The sequence below is a fragment of the Frankliniella occidentalis genome, unplaced genomic scaffold (assembly GCF_000697945.3).
Source record: "Frankliniella occidentalis isolate FOCC.00 unplaced genomic scaffold, Focc_3.1 Scaffold20, whole genome shotgun sequence".
NCBI classification, from domain to species: Eukaryota; Metazoa; Arthropoda; class Insecta; order Thysanoptera; family Thripidae; genus Frankliniella; species Frankliniella occidentalis.
In genome coordinates this window covers 3,032,453-3,048,355 of record NW_026267150.1, presented here as the reverse complement: position 1 = coordinate 3,048,355, position 15,903 = coordinate 3,032,453, and the positions used below count along the sequence as shown (strand labels likewise).

At 49.6% G+C, this 15,903-nt stretch overlaps 1 protein-coding gene across 10 annotated transcripts in view; it reads right to left on the bottom strand.

Annotated features, from left to right (window-relative positions):
- LOC113207980 (regulating synaptic membrane exocytosis protein 2) overlaps nucleotides 1-15,903 on the bottom strand; it is a 74,018-nt gene that overhangs the window by 5,097 nt on the left and 53,018 nt on the right. For 3 of the 10 annotated variants that reach the window (XM_052264535.1, XM_052264534.1, XM_052264540.1), the window contains exons 4-17: nucleotides 14,090-14,328; nucleotides 12,157-12,397; nucleotides 11,831-12,076; nucleotides 10,658-10,791; nucleotides 10,374-10,504; nucleotides 9,507-10,223; nucleotides 9,013-9,283; nucleotides 8,838-8,910; nucleotides 8,481-8,721; nucleotides 7,254-7,426; nucleotides 6,989-7,147; nucleotides 5,975-6,128; nucleotides 257-477; nucleotides 28-167 (exon numbers count right to left, since the gene is read on the bottom strand). In XM_052264535.1, the coding sequence (XP_052120495.1) occupies nucleotides 28-167; nucleotides 257-477; nucleotides 5,975-6,128; nucleotides 6,989-7,147; nucleotides 7,254-7,426; nucleotides 8,481-8,721; nucleotides 8,838-8,910; nucleotides 9,013-9,283; nucleotides 9,507-10,223; nucleotides 10,374-10,504; nucleotides 10,658-10,791; nucleotides 11,831-12,076; nucleotides 12,157-12,397; nucleotides 14,090-14,328 (3,140 nt within the window). Of the gene's footprint in view, nucleotides 1-27; nucleotides 168-256; nucleotides 478-3,001; nucleotides 3,126-5,974; nucleotides 6,129-6,988; nucleotides 7,148-7,253; nucleotides 7,427-8,480; nucleotides 8,722-8,837; nucleotides 8,911-9,012; nucleotides 9,284-9,506; nucleotides 10,224-10,373; nucleotides 10,505-10,657; nucleotides 10,792-11,830; nucleotides 12,077-12,156; nucleotides 12,398-14,089; nucleotides 14,329-15,210; nucleotides 15,288-15,903 lie in introns of those variants that run through there. The other 7 variants (XM_052264541.1, XM_052264538.1, XM_052264536.1 and 4 more) reach the window with 7 other exon arrangements.

Below are 15,903 nucleotides of genomic sequence, written 5' to 3'. Positions count from 1 at the left end.
GAGAGAGAGAGAGAGAGAGAGACTCACCTGAAGTACACAGCCAGCGAAATTTTCTCTAAAAATAAGCTGTTGTTGATACAAAGGGTCTAAAGTTCTTCTCGCCGTATGAGTCTTATTCTTGGATATACATCGCTTGCCATTCACCAGGTACACTTTTACGTATGGTGCTACAACGGGGAAAAAGATAATGCAAGTTAAGTTTTTATGTTCTCCGCGGAGTTTCTGATGATGAACCACATATTGTAAAATGGCTCACCTGGCAGCGTCTTGGATCCCGGTTTGGCCTGCAGCCCCCGCGCCCGGATCACCTCCACCTCCAGGTACCCTTTCTGGTAGCACATGGAGAGTTGGATGTCCCCGAGGGAAGGCGCTCCAAGCACCTGGCGCCCCACGAGCTGGCCAGGGCCGAGTCCCTCGATGAAGTCGGTGAGGGCGCCGCTGGGGTCGGGGCCCATGGAACCCCGCATAGACGCCCAGCTGAGGAAGGACGGGCAAGTTAGCTCGGCGGTGGGAAAAGGGCCCATCGCGCCTCGGGACTGACTGGTGCCCGACCACGGCCGGGGGGAGAGATACCCCTCTCGCACTTGGGCCAACACCGTAGTATGGCAATCTCTCTTTGTGCTTTCATTTCACCCCACTACTAAAACAGCCTGTGGCCGAAGCGGTCGTGTTAATCGCCGTCAGATCCCGGGGCCGTTGGAGCATACTGCCACCAAAGTGGATGTGTGTTATGAGGAATAGCAACGGTTGATAATATTTTAGTTTGTTTAGTGATCGAGGATTTAAAAAGGATTTGCATCAGGAAATATTCTTGGGTCTTTCTTTCCCAGAGAGATAGAGAATGAGGTGAGAGGATGTAAAATGTGAGGTAAGGAATGTTACAGCAAAGTAGAAGCGATAGCCGCGGCATGCCGTTAGCAGACGAGATGCTAGTTTCCCCTCTAAATCAGCGCAGCTATTCAAACAAATCGTTCTACTTGTCTACGTTCCCATGACGACTTTTATAAAAATGAGGTACAAATAAAAATGCATGCATGAAGAGGTCGGCTTTAACAAAATTAGACTAGGGCAAGAAATACGCCAGTCTGCATAAAAGTCGTCATTGATTAGGGATATACGATACACCCATTACTGTAATTATTCTATATAAATAATAAACCTAGTCAAACCATAGAGGCAAGGTCTTACTAGAGAAGCAAAGATATACACAATTGTCTCAAACCACAATACCACACATACACGGTAAAAACTAAATCGTTTTCACATTTAGAACGTTGACCAATGAGCACGGCAACTCAAACACTCTGAACGCCGTGGCCGTTTTGGTTGCCAAAACTATTGCATTCTTTCATGAATACCAAATCTCGGCATTCTTTTAGAGAGAAACAATATTTTCAATCCTTTTTGCCTCTTTGAATGTCAAATTTCAACATTCTTTCAAGAGAGGCAAAGTTTTGTCAATCTCTAAAATAATGCAAAAATTTTGCATTGAAAAAGGAATATGTCAACATTTTGGCAAGCTATGTGACCTCTACGTTTATAGTGTAGAAATTGTCCTTGGAGGGCTTCCTAAATTTGATACTAATGAAATGGTGTAAAACACACATGAATGGCGCAAAATACCTAGTTTTGAAACTGAAAAAATAGGTGCATCTCTATATTTTATTCTGAGTAAGAATATAACTGGCTACGGTCAACGAGAGACACAGACCACAACGAAAGCTCAGAGTGGGGCGCTATGCTGATCACAGTGACGCCAAAGGTCATAAGGAGAGGAAAGAATCACAGAAAACCGACAAGGCCAGTAGGCCCCCGTGCAGAGCTAGAAAAGCAAAGAGCGTGAAGGTGCAACATAGTACGACTGCTCGGACGAAGGTTCTGTGCTAAGTCGATAATTTTACGTTTATGTGAAGGCGGGACAGCTTTCTTGACGATTGAGTAGGCATACCATGGTAACGCCTCTGAATCTTTTAAATTCTACTTCACACACTCGTTTGTCTTTACTTTTTCTTGATCAACTGGCAAATTTTAGACTTTCGCACCACTCACACTGCTTCACTTCATTACGTGTCGTCCCTCACTTGGATATGACTGTACCCAGGTAATGAACGGTCACAAAATGGTCGGGTGAAAAAAGTACACACACAAAACGATAGCAATCAGGTGCGAAACATTCTCTTTAGAGGACGTGAAATATGACTGGATGCCGATCGCTCGAGCAAAGAGGGGCAGGGATTATCGTACGACTGTTCTCGGGCACCCCGTGGCAGATAGAAGGCAGAGAAGATAGATGCAAAGATTGGAGTAAATTCAGGTGCTAATTAAACTGCATGCATACTTGAAGGTATGTTCTAGCCATTGCGACACCACTAAGACAGAGGGTGTCACATGGTAACTTTAAAGCCCCACGAAAAAAGTTTTGCCTGTTTTACAGAACTTAGGAGATGAATATTATTTAGTACATGTAAGTTAGTAGCACCGGTCGGCAGTTTATAAATCCCGCGAAGCGAACGGTACTGGTGGACACTCGATTACAACAGCCCTGCCACACGGGACACCAGTGTCGAGCTTGATACGTCCAAGGATATAAATTTCAGATTTATTTAAACTTTGTTTAAGATTTAAACGTGCACTTGAGAAACAACGGATCGGTCCCGCACTGTGCCTGCTTTAAAAGGAGGAAAACAGCGCAGGAAGAGGATAGAGAAAAATAAAAAGATACGGACGAGAGAGAGAGAGAGAGAGAGAGAGAGAGAGAGAGACGATATAACGTGAAAAACTGCTGACAAGCCGGGGCTAGAGCCAGCAGAAAGTTTAGGAATGCACAGCGTGAAGGTGAGAATTGGAAAGTACACAGAAGAGAAGTGTGCAGCTGAGGCTGAAACTTCCCGCACCCTCACCTCCCCCCTCCTTTTTGGCCCGATCCGTCGTCAAGTGCCGACCGACAGGTTCATACTGTAGAGAGTGGATAGGTTTTTTTGTGTGTGTAATTTTTACTCACGAAGATCCGTCGGAACTAGAAATGCTGTTGAGACTGCCTGTGTTCGGCTGATGGGGGGTCACCTCCTGGGACCGCTGGACCGAGATGGTACTGCTAGGGGAGCTACGTTTTCTAGATCCACCCTCTGGCAAAGAAAATTCAAATCGTGAGCCCGTGATCTCGCTCACTACGTCTACATACTGGGGCGCGGTGCGTGCCCCCAGGGGGGCCCAGCCTCCCCAGCGGGAGCCAGCCTGTGCACTATAGTGCCCCCCTGTGCGAGTGCCGGCCCCCGGCCCCCCGGGCCAGGCAATCTTGCTGCGACACGCTGAGAGTGAGACAAGTACAGCGGCAGCAGAAAGACAAACATTCATCACACAACATCAAAACGATCAAAGCAACAGATGAAGTCACATAAATTAAGATGGCGTCGCCATGGGGACGCGTCGTGAGTCGCCATGGCGACACGCCAAGGGTGTCACCGCGGCAACGTTACGGACTACAGCATGCGGTTCCCACGGCGACGGGTGGCTCGTCGCGCGTGTCGCCTAGCGCCGCCTCGCTGCAGGACTCAAGTCCGACCGACCCGGACCGACCCGACCCCCCAACGACTTGTGACGTTACACGTCCCTTTAATGCACAGGTTGTATACAGCTCTCCCAAACAACACAGCGTGCGAAATACTAGATGCTACAATTGGTCTAACGACTTGATTAACGGTATATATATAATGTCCAACTACAAGTAGCGCCTACGTACTTTGTGAGATGCAGCAAGACAACGCTAGACTCACGCTAGGCGGCCGTCATAATATGTACAAGGGGTCGTCAATGAGTTGCCAAGCGAATGGGCATCTTTCAACTATGAAAGAAAAAGACGCGGCAAGCTGATTTGGTTTCGCATCCAGTTAGGGGGAAAACCCATCGGCGTGTAGCAAGGAATAGCTCGCAAAATAATAAAAATGAAACGGTCTTGTAGAAAACTCTTGCCTCTCACTCGCTTGGCAACTAACAACAATAACACATAAAAGTTATAATAATTATAATATCAGTAGAGACGGCAGTGCAGATAACCACAGGGTATGTTATTTACAGAGACAAAACGGCGGGCGGGAGGCCCAGCACAGCCTGGCCTGCCAGTCTGCCATGCCCGAGCCGGGCCCCCTACCCTGTACAGCACAGCAGCCAGCCCGACGCTAGAAATTCGTTGCCAGCCTGACACCCTTCATCGGGTCAGGAAAGTAGAGGAAATGTGCAAGAATTTCCAGGTTTGGCTGGTCGCACTGGCACACACTAGTTGAAGCGCAGCAAGCAGCGGCCTAGCGCTCCAAACCTCCAAATCCATAGAGAAATGTAAGAATGATGGGGATGAGACTGCAGGAAAAGTAGTGCCGGGGAAAGGATGAGCTGGACTGGGAGTTGGTTGGGAAATCGTTACGTTACACCTGGGACAAGAGAGGCACCCAACGTTTACATTATATATGAAAAACTGCTAATGAATAATCCGTGCGTTCTTTACACAAAACAAATCCTAGCAATACTTCTACAAACTCGTCAGTAACGACTGTTTGCTAGCAGACAACCATGCTAAAAGTCGTGTCGTGCAAAACCGACAAGACCACACGATGACGAGCCTACGGCAACAACGTCACGGATACTTGCAACAAATAGTGCTTTGCTTTGCGGGGAAAAAACCTCCTCAGCCAGAAATGTAGAGACAAAATTGAATGTCGATATCGCTACAAGTTTAATCAAAGGTATCTGACATCGATATTAATAGCAGAACGAGTTCGATTTGTCGAATATATACGATAGTAGTTCACAGGCCTCTTGCTTTTATTTTGACCATACTGTACCGCATACAGGCGTGCGGGCGGGCTTGCTTGACGTCGCTCCCCATGGCGCCTGCCTTATGTGCCCGTGCGAGAATGCAACCCGCCCACACGCTTTCATGCGACACAGTAAAAGCAAAACAAAGGAAAACGTCTGTGAACCACCATATATGTTAAATCGGTGGCGATTTTGTAAATAATGTTGCTAATACAACGTTGACTTTTGAATTTCAAACAAACAACTGAGCCACCTAATGACATTTTTAACAATACATTTCTGGCTGGGCACCGTGCCCCTTTTACATCCCCTCTAGTCCTATGTTATATTGGGACTCGAATCTCGTTTCATTAAGGTGAGAGCCTTTCACAGATCCCCTCTCAAAACGACGGCCGTACGTCAGTTGAATCGTAAGAGAAATAGAAGGCAAAGACAAAGAAAAGGACAATAGATTACGTTAACATTTGGCAAGAACATTGCAAGCAAATAATTTTTTTTTTTTTACAAAATCAACGGCAATTTAGATTTGCTTTGATTTGCGAGGGGACTTGTGATTAAGACTCGAGACACGCTCTAGATGGTGATGGTGCGGATGAGGGTTGGCCAGGGGGCCGCCCGAGGAGTTTGAAGGGGGAAAAGTGGGGCGCCTTGCACGGGGTGGATCAGAATCGAACAATACGACATCAAGATTCCACCAGAGTGAACGAGCAGCTGAGTCCCCCCGGCGGTCTGCAGACGCCATTGTGAAAGTACCGAACGGTCGTAACTGGATGAATTTCATATATTGTTAACCTTATTACAACATAGAGTAACTGCTTGTTATAATGGCAGTACAAACGGCGCAAGTATTATGCCGTTTTTTCCCTCAACGGGGTGGTCGCTGCGCCCCGTTGAAGCAAATGCGTATACTAGCCAGCATGGAGACGAGCGAATGGGTTAACCATTTCCACGGGGCCATAAAGCGCCATGCTAGAGACGATAAGCAAACCTTTGCCCACCCGTGTACGCTAGCAAGTTACGCATTTACTCCAGCGGGGCACCTTGTATGCGTTCCATAAAGTGGTTACAGTACCGCAAGGTTGTCAGACACTTTTGAAATCTGCAGAGCGACGCGAGGCCAGGGATCGTGGGAGGGGAGGGGGTAGGGGGAGGCTGTGAGGTCCACCTGCTGTCTCCGTCCCCGGAGCCCTCGCCGTCGCTGGACATGGAGCTGGCCTGCCTGACGAGGAGCCGGACATCCTCCGGGAGCACTTCTTCGCTTCGGTGCACGGTGAAGGAAGACTTGCCCTTCCGGTTGAAACCTAACCTACGTTTTCGGCCTGTGCGCGGAGCGAATAACATGACGATGGTCATTATCACATATGAAACACATGTCACACCGCAGCACCCCACCGCCGAGCCCATAGACCACCGTTATGTGAGGTATCTACAAAAAATAAATTTAAAAAATGTCGTGAGATTGACAAAGGAAACTGTAAGCAAAATAAGTTGGTTAAGATCCTCACTTGAGATGTGAAACCTTGTTTTTAATAGTAGCCCAATTGAAGTAAAGAATAGTTGCTTAATTAATATTAAAACATAAAAGTAAGGCGTGTCGAGAAAAAAATATCTCGTTGACGTTTAAGTTCCTTAAGAAATCCTTCATCAGGACTATTTTTCAACCAGCACAAAAAATTATTTAAATCAAGAATCATTTTTAAAAAAGGTAGATCTGTGACGAGGGCGGCAGACGGGAGGGGTTGCTGCAGCACTCAGCTTGCTAAGAAAAGAGGCACTGCCCGTTGTAGCCACCTGACAAAGGTGGTGGTAATGCTAGAAGGCAAAGCGCTTTTAAAACACATCCTAAAAATCACTTATAAAGCGTCTGAAGTAATCATTCTTAGATATGATGTGAACTCATTTTTTTTCAGTTTCTTACACAAAATATGATAGTTCACGTTAATTCTTCCAATATTTAAAACAAAACAAGATTTCTAGAAATGAAAATTATCTTTACAGTCAGTCAAAATTAAATGTTATTTAAGTGGAACCTTCAAAAGAGAACAACATTTTTCGTCGTTCCTTTTCATCACTTGTCACTGGACGGTCCCAAAGACTGACTGTGAAAGATAAAAATGATCTTTCCCTAGCGCAGACTTATAGCAAAGTAGGAGGGCGCTTAGCTACGCCGTCGCGTTACCTCCGATTCTCTCACCGGTAGCCGACAGCTGTGACGTCGAAGAGCTTTTCTTGCCCATACTCGTCGCCATCTTGCCAGTGGTACCACCAGCCATTTTAACCCTGCGCGATCCGCCCATGTTGTGTTGAGTTCCTAAAGCTGTGTCGCTGAGACTGCCGTCTGGAAAGAAACAAGAGGTAAAGTCAAATCAGCAGGACCAGGACAAGCATGAAAATTTACGCAGGATACTGGCGTATAGTGAATGAAATGCAGAGAGAGGACCGACCATTGTAGCTTTGAATCTGGTCGACGGGGCTGCTGCTCGGCCGGCTGTCCCGTTCCTCAGTCTCTGGCGGCACGTCCGTGTTGGACAGGCTGCGGGTGAACGCCCCTCTTTGCGAGCCTTGGCGTCCACCCCTGGTCATGGTCCCGGCCGAACTCCCCCCGAACTCACTGCCACTGTAAGCAGACGCGCGGGGGCGCGGTCAGACGCCAGACGCCAGAAGCACAGAAGGGGAAAGACGGGATTCGTGAGAAATAATCCCACCTCCGCAAATCTAATGCACTGATTCCGAGATGGGGTCCCGATGTTATCACGGTGCTAAGTATGCGGCTAAAAACGGGAATGCATGCAGGGTACCTGGACGATAGGCAAGCAACCAGCTAGCAACACGCAGGTGTTGAGCGAGCGGCCTACCCTACCCCCGTAAGGAGTTATTAGGGGCCACATGGCCCCTGCGCGGCAGGCAAACGGCCTACTACCAAAACACTGCTGTTGAGCCGGTGGCCTACCCTGCGTCCGTAAGGCGCTATGAAACCAAGTGGCACACCAACAGTGACGCGCCAGAGCTACGAGAGGGTAGACGGTAGACTACGCGATTTCTCGATGTTGGCTGCTAACGTGTGCCACTAGGTATAAGACAAACTGCAAGTGCCAAATGCTCATAGCGCCGCCCCCCCCCCCCGGCCTAACAAAATACAAAAAAACCCAAAAAAACACACATTCCGAATGGATGCAAGGTTGGGGGAACTTTTACCATTTAAAAAAGTGCGTAACTATATTAGATTGCTTTTTTATTTACACGCACACTAGTCTCCTATTTACCATGATTGATGTCTATGATAACACACAATTGTGCAAAGAATGGTTTATGACGTATGTTGACGACTGTCGGAAGAAGAGAGGTCTGGTTCGACATGATATTTCTACGCTTAGACTAAGAGGCGGAGCGGGAGAATAAAGAGCACTGGAAGGGGTAGAGAGCACACAGCGAGTGAAATCTACTCGTGGTGGTGACACGATGAATAGGAAAAAGTAGAGAAGCAAAAGAAGAAATTGCAAATGAGAAGATGGAGTGAGTTGAAAAATGAAGTGAGAAAAGAGAAGAAAGTGAAGACAGGCAGAGAGAGACAGAATGTTAGTACGGCGTAGTAAAGAAAAGGGGAGAGCCAAGATGTTCCAATCACTCACTCCGCCTCAGGTCGCTCTACTAAATAACGAGGTGATACGTGCCTTGTGGACAGCTGCGTGTACCTGATTCCGCGCGAGCCCCTCGGCCGCTCAGACTGCGTGGAGAAGGCACTGCTGGTCACAGACACGACAGACTCGATATCAGAATCGCCGAAGTCACCGACGACAATGTCTTTGTCGGGGGAGCGGTGCCTCCGGTTCATCCGGTACGTGGACGTGGTGCCCCGGCCGGACGTGGACAGGTCGCTGTCTGAGAGCCCCGTGTACTGCTGAGACCAGTCGGCTGCGGGCAAAAGAGCAGTGGTTAGCCGACCGTCCAGACGGGGATGGCTTGGATGGAGAGGGAGATAATCTCCAGAGCCGCCGCTACGGGGGGCGTCTTCTGCGTCTGACACTCACCTGACTGATGGCCTCTTTGGCTTCCTCGATGTCTCATAGAATGCCGGGGCATGTGTATCCTATCGTCCGCGTCCTGGAAACGAAAGGGAGAACCGTTAGATAACATTGGGGGTCGATAGCGTACGCCACTCTTAGCGGCTCTTCTTGGGCGTGTTCCCTTTTCTATTCTACTCACAAGCGCAGGTCCTCGGTCTAGGTCTATCCGATCCCTGTCCAGACGATCCGCCTCCAGCCGATCTCGGTCTAACCGGTCTCTATCCAGCCGGTCTCTATCTAACCGATCTCGGTCCAGCCTGTCCCTCGCTATCCGATCCCGCTCCCGGAACGTGTTCTGCACGGCGGGCGGGATCTGTGGCAGCTGCCGCCTCGGCGATGTCGTCGGCGTGGCCGTGGCCGACCGCGAGAACCTCGGCATATAGCCGTGGCCGCCGACCCCCATGCCGCCCCTGCGGAAAGACAAAAAGAGTCGTCACTACGCGTTGACTGTCGGTGCGTGGAGCCTGAGGTGCCTGCGGAGGGGTGGTGCCTGGGCAGAGTTCTCAAACGAGGCAGTCCGTGCGTCGGGGTTCTCGCCCACCTCGGGCTCTGTACGCCGCGCGCCAGCACTAGGACCAACCCGTCCGAGAACTCTGCACCTCCGCGCCGCGCCCCATCTTCGTTGTTACGCACCGGTCGTCGGGCGGCGACAGGCTGCGCGGGTCGACGTGGTGGTCCGAGGACCTGCGCGGCGACTTGGACCTGCTCCGGGAGTGCATGGACAGCGAGGGCGAGTCGGCGGGCGCGGCCGAGTGCGACCGCGGCCCCAGCTGCGCCACGGCCACCCGCGGCGGCTGGTACGACACGGGCTTGTCGCGGGCCATGTGCGCGGCGCGCTTGCGGCCCTGCGGCGACATGTCCCGGCGCGAGCGGCGCGTGCTGCCCAGCCCGTCCAGGCTGAGGTCCGGCGGCGGGCTGGTGGACGAGCCCACGCTGCTGATGGACGCGCCGTCCGCCACGCGCCGCTCCCGCCCGTCGTCCAGGTCGCACTCGGACGTGTCCGAGTCCGAGAGCCGCGACGTGGTGCTGGGCGGGCCGGGCGGGCTCAGGTGGTCCGTGGGGGAGAGCGGGTGGGCGTGCAGAGCGTGGTGGGAGTGGTGGCTGCCGCCCCCGCCGCCGTGCCCGCTCAGGTAGAACCACTCCGGGGAGGCGTCCAGCGCCGCCACGCTCAGCTCCACCAGCACCTCGCCCAGAAAGTCGTTGGTCCGATGCGGCATGTAGTCCCAGACGGTGATCTCCACGACGCGCAGCTTGAGGTCCGAGCGCTTGACGGACGAGTAGACAAACGTCTGGTTCCAACGTGGGTCGTTAGTCTGCGCCAGCGTCTGCGTCCGCCGCTTCGAGTTGTCACTGCAAAGCAGGGTTACGGGTTAGGGTCCACTAGGCTTTGTGACGCAAATTACTTCGACCTACAGATGGCCATTTAAAATGCGTTGTGCACGAAGTAACACATTTCGGTAACTGCTTAGGAGCAGAGTGTTGTGGAGCCTATGGTCGTACCTTCTATCCGGGAGGAGGTACATCTTGGCGTAGGGGTTCCGCGGCTCGCCATTTCTTCTCGGTAGTAGCCCGGCCGCGCACACGATGGTCACCTGCAGCTGGAGAGCGCCCGTGTCGAACCACAGCTTCACCTGCAAGAAATGTGGCGTCAATATTGGTTCCGCAGCACAAAGGCTTACTACCACCGCAGAAAAAATTGAACTCATTCCGCTTGCAATATGGACGTCAGAGTGGTTCAATTCTTGCTGCGCTGATAGTACACGAGGCCTCGCTCCGGTTCTTACCTGCATCTTCCCTCCCACGTTGGCGTTGGCCTTGCTGAGCGGAGGCCGGGGGGCCGTGCGCTGGCCGTGGAGGTCGGGCGAGCCGGGCGAGGTGACCAGCACGGCGGGGTTGTCCCTCCGCGCGTCGTACACGTCTGCAACAACCAGCGCACACCCGTCACCTCGTCTGCTCTTCAAAGGGGCGCGAACTACCACACACTTCTTGTCGTTCACAAAACTACCCCCCCATTTCCCCCCCAACTTACGAACTTATCCTACGACCTCTCTGTGGTCATTTAGTCGCGTGTCTCTTAATTTCGCGCCCTGTCCGATGGGACCCACGTTCTCACACCTTTCGCCTACTGGGATAATTGTTTCCCACAAGCTCTAGCGAAAAAGGTCTATCGTACAAGTTGTTGCTCCCTGATTGAAAACTTAAGCTTGGCTCGTAGAATAGAGAGTAAAAGAATAGAGAAAGAAAAGACTGGGTAAGGGGAATAAAAGTAAATGGTGAAAAAATTACAATAGTATAAAAATGTATTTTTTTGCCGAATCTATCGAAACATTTCATTTCTAAATTCCAGCACACGTAATTCAGGAACCGGCTGAACCTGAGACACTAAAGGACACTACAGTGCACTTATTATTTTTTCCTAGTCTCTAGTCACTACTGTGCATATACACAACACAACATATATATAGACGATTCATATTCTGTCAAAAGTACACGAAAACATATTGGTAAAAGTTGCAAAAAAATAAAAATGTATATGCCCAAATGACCCTTAAGAAGGCAGTCTCTTGGCAACGCTATCTAGATCTAGGGTCGTTCGTGAAGAAAGAAGGAAGCACTAAGAATAAGATGGAGATTCGAGAGAAGATAAAGAGAATAACGAGACGACCTGCAAGGCAATACACAAAATTAGTCGATTCTTACATACAGGGAAGCAACAACTAGTACAGTGGGGTCAGTGGGCTACAGCTCGGACGCGGCCGATGGCTGAACTGCAATAAAAGTTAATCCCGATCTCCGCAGGAAAAACAACCTAAACTGCAAAAATTAACTCCGAAACGTCTGCCGAACTGCACCACATAGCGGTGAGATAGTCCGTGCAGCACAGCACCCTTGACCCCGACATACGTTTTAATTACACCAAAGAAGAAAGTATATGTATTTGTGTGAGGGGGCTGCACCTTTGTGGACTGGTGGCGCCCTGAAGTGCGCGGTAGCGGGCAGTGACCTGCCCATGGCCGAGCCTCTTCCGGGCCCCGGGGGTCCCCCGCCCCCACCGGGGCCCCCGCCGGGCACCCCGCTGAGCCCCGTGCGGCACACCATCAGCTCCACCTGCGGCTCCTGCTTGCTCTCGGCGATTATGTCGTACACCTCCTGGTGCGACAGCCCCTGCAGCACCCTCCCGTTCCACTCGAGGACCTCGTCGCCTGCAACAGAGGGGCGTGTCAGTCAGCTGGCCGCGCCGTCTCTCCCCGCCCGCCCCGCCCCGCCACGCCCTCGCACATACCTGGTTTGAGCTGTCCCTCCAGGTCGGCGATGCTGCCCTTCTTGACGCGCTCGATGACGGCGCCGATGTGGCCGCCGGGCAGCAGCTTGCCCCCCGTCACCTTGAGCCCCAGGATGGACGAGGTTGTCGACGAGCCGGACGAGGATCCGCCCGAGCCTTGCGGCTCGCGGATGCACTTCCGTAGGATCATGTGGCCGATGAGCGAGGTGCCGTCGGCGCTAGTCTGCCAGGAGTGCGGGTGCTGTGGGGGAGCAACATCGAGTCATGACCGGTGGGAGTGTAGAAGAGAAGAGGACACATGTCGCCGCGTTTCCAAACTTCTCTTATAGATAATTAATTTTATAAAGTTACGACAGAATGAATCGATTTACGAAGCAGATTCTTGCGGTGAAAGAGTACAGACAATAAAAAATTCTAAATCTTAAAACTTGAATTTTCAAATGAGGATTGTTAATAGAAAAATTTAGAACGAAGGGAATAGTTTTCGAAGTATAATAAGGGCGATCAAAACAGTTAAGTCCGACGGGAAGTGAAACCGTGTAACGAGCTATGGTATACGCGTAGTCAAAGAACTTTCGACGTTTGAAAAATTACTTCATACTAAGAACTGCACACGGCATAGCCTCGCAGAACGCAAGTCGACACGAACAAGTTAATGAGAATCTTATTTCACTGTGTCGTGGAGAGAGAAATTGTTTTCGGAGAGAAATTGTTTTCTCTCTCACAAAAACTCGTAAAATTTGCTTTCTTGAAATCATTTATGCTTGTAAGTTAATGATCGGTAGAAAACATTGCCATTCATCATTCAAACGCCAATGCACGAAGTTACTACGGTAACTATTGCAAATAAACACAAGAGATACAATAGAACACAAATACTGATTTAAATACATTGCAGTGTCTGTTCTACTGACATCAGGGTGGGTCCAAACAGGAAGCGGCGCGGGGCGCAGATAACGGTCAAAAGAAAGAACAATACTTTCAATCAGATAATTGTGAACCGCAAATTTTAAATAAACAAGCAATGCACCTAAAAGGCATAAAACCCAAGATTGTATTCTATAGCCATGCAGATAGAAAGCAGTTCCCCAGAGTCAGGATGGGGACACCAAAGTACAGCTAATAGAAAAGGGCACAAAGAGAAACTTAAGAGATCAGCACAAAGTAAGAAAATGGAGTAAAAAGTTGAGAAAATTGGCGTTTTGGAAATCATCGGGTACTCTATCAAGAACTATAGTTTTTGAAGCGTAGGATAATAGGGAAAACTGATAAACGCAAGGAAAAATTGAAAAATACTTTCCGTAATGAGGGCATTTACAACTTGTTTGGTACAACGGTGTACATACAACATTTTATTTAACTCCCTAAGAATAAATCCCTAAAACTGAACTAGAGAAGCCCGACTTAATACTGGCGTCGGTCTAGGGCAATGAAGCGTTGCTGTCACCTAAAAGAACAATACTCAGCACACGGTTTGATATGACATTTTATGTTACTTTTGAACAAGCTCTTGTATATGTGTCAGACGCAAGGGCTTATGCTTTCTAATATGCCCGTGCGTGTTTTGCTGTGTATGCGTGGCGATGCCCTGTGTCCCTTAAAGTGCGCCTCGTTAAACAGCTGTGTATACTGGTGTACAGAGACGGTTGGCCACGGGTTCATCAGAAACTATTACATGCCCTAAAAGACGTCATTTAAAAAAAAAAATAACAATAATCACGCTCATAAATGTGAATCCGAATCATGCATTCTCTATGACCAATCAAGAGAGAGAGAGAGAGAGAAAGATTTAACGCCGGATACGGCGGATATGCATGTCACTGTCTCCCTCTGGCGCGGCTTAGGGCCGACTCCCCCGTGGCCGGGCCGGCACCCGCGCACGCCTAGGCTGGGCTACGCCTTGGCTGCGTATGGCTATGGCTCATGTGTGTACCTTGGAACCTCCTCCTCCCGGGTTCGAGTCCTCGCTCGAGGTGAACGTTGAACTGGTGTCTATGCCCGAGTCGTGTCGGCCGTCGAAGCGGACCGTTTTCTTTCTGCGCTCTGTGAAGCGGCGAGCGTCTGAGGCGTGGCCCCTGAGGGGCCCCGCTCCCGCCTGGGACCCGCCTACGGAACCCCCGCGAGGGCCCCCGGGACCACAGCTGTTGTGGTGGTTGCTGAGGGTAAGCGGGCCTACAAACACAGGGCCCGGCCGGGGGACCAGATCGTCAGTTAGACAACTCTCTAGCTCACTCACGCCTCGCTGGCTCTCCGCTTTTTTCCTTTCCGATTCTCTTGCACCCCAAGGCCCAGCATCACGCACACACAAGTGGTTAGTTTATGGCAAACGGAGTGCTGAAATGGTAAGAGGTTAAGAGTACAGATGAGTTGCCCGATGCTGGTGCTCCAAATAAAAGACATAAATCCAGCTTCTCAATGCCTCTCCAAAGATCCTTTGCAAGTCCAACGCGTCTTGCCTTCCTATAGGGTGATAGTTCACGACAGGGACAACACTAAGGGGGTATTGGGCGGGGAAAGCCGGGACCAAGTTACTCCTCTTCAAAAGGGGCAGAAGCAGGAAAAGAAGAGCAGGAGGAAAAGTAAGAAGTTTAAAAAGAAAGGAAGCAATACACAGTCACAAAATCCAGGTCGAAGAAAGAGCGAAGTATTCACAATAAAGAACAAGATAGAGTGTACAGTCACACAGCAAGAAGGAGAAGAAATGAATCAACAGATGCAAAGATAGAAGACATTGTAGCTGAACTGAGGAAAACAACTGTGAAAAATAAAATCAACAGCAAATTGTGCCCGGTGTACAGCCAAGAAACACAGATACGCCGAAATGTGGGTTAACGAAATTTGAGGGCAGTTTATTTATTGTAACTTCCTTACTTATTTCACAATACATGAAAGCAATATGACCAATTAATGGCGATAGAAATTATTTTTCAGGCGTATACATGTTTCTAAGTACAGCGTCCACTCATCATGCCATGCGAATGCCACTCCTGTACAAAGACATAGGCAAAAGGAAGAGGAAGGGGAGCGAAGACAAGAACAGCTTTCAGTGCTCACCGCCAGGAACTTTTTTATCTTTTCGTCTAACATGGCGTGCTTTTTCAGTCGCCCTCTGCTCTGGTGCCCTCCGTCGCCTGAAAGAAAAATAGTGTGAGCAAAATTACAAAACAGATGACTGAAATGCATACATACATATATAGGAATTCTGCAGAAAGCCATTAAGCGCACATGGTTTTATATTAGAGTATCGAATGGCGGCTTTTTAAAATGATCTTTTAAAAATAAGAATTTGTTTTAGTGCGAATTATTTGACGCCTCTCTTCATTAAAGGGTGCGACCAGCATGTTTTGGTAAATTGTTTAATCGTAGTTTACCAGAAAACCACAAGACAATCTCACACATGATAATTGAACAGTTGAACGAAATAGAACAAGACGGAAAAGGAGGACATTGGCAGTTGTCCACGTCCTCGTACGAGCGTAGCGCCGTAGACGGTTAACAGAGTCGCTTGCACTTGCACCAAGCGCACTTCAGTCACCAGTACCGATGGGAATTGTGGGTGCTGGCATTCTCCAGGCATGTGCTTCAAAGCGTTCCAGGTGGTGTTGTATGGATAACAGCCCTTAGTGACAATTGATAAACTGTATCGTTCGTGCGTATAGTAGGAAAAACAAAGCTAACGTGCTAACGGTAGTGAAAGGGGCCCTGAATCCATGAATAATGATGATGATGATGATGATAATAATAATA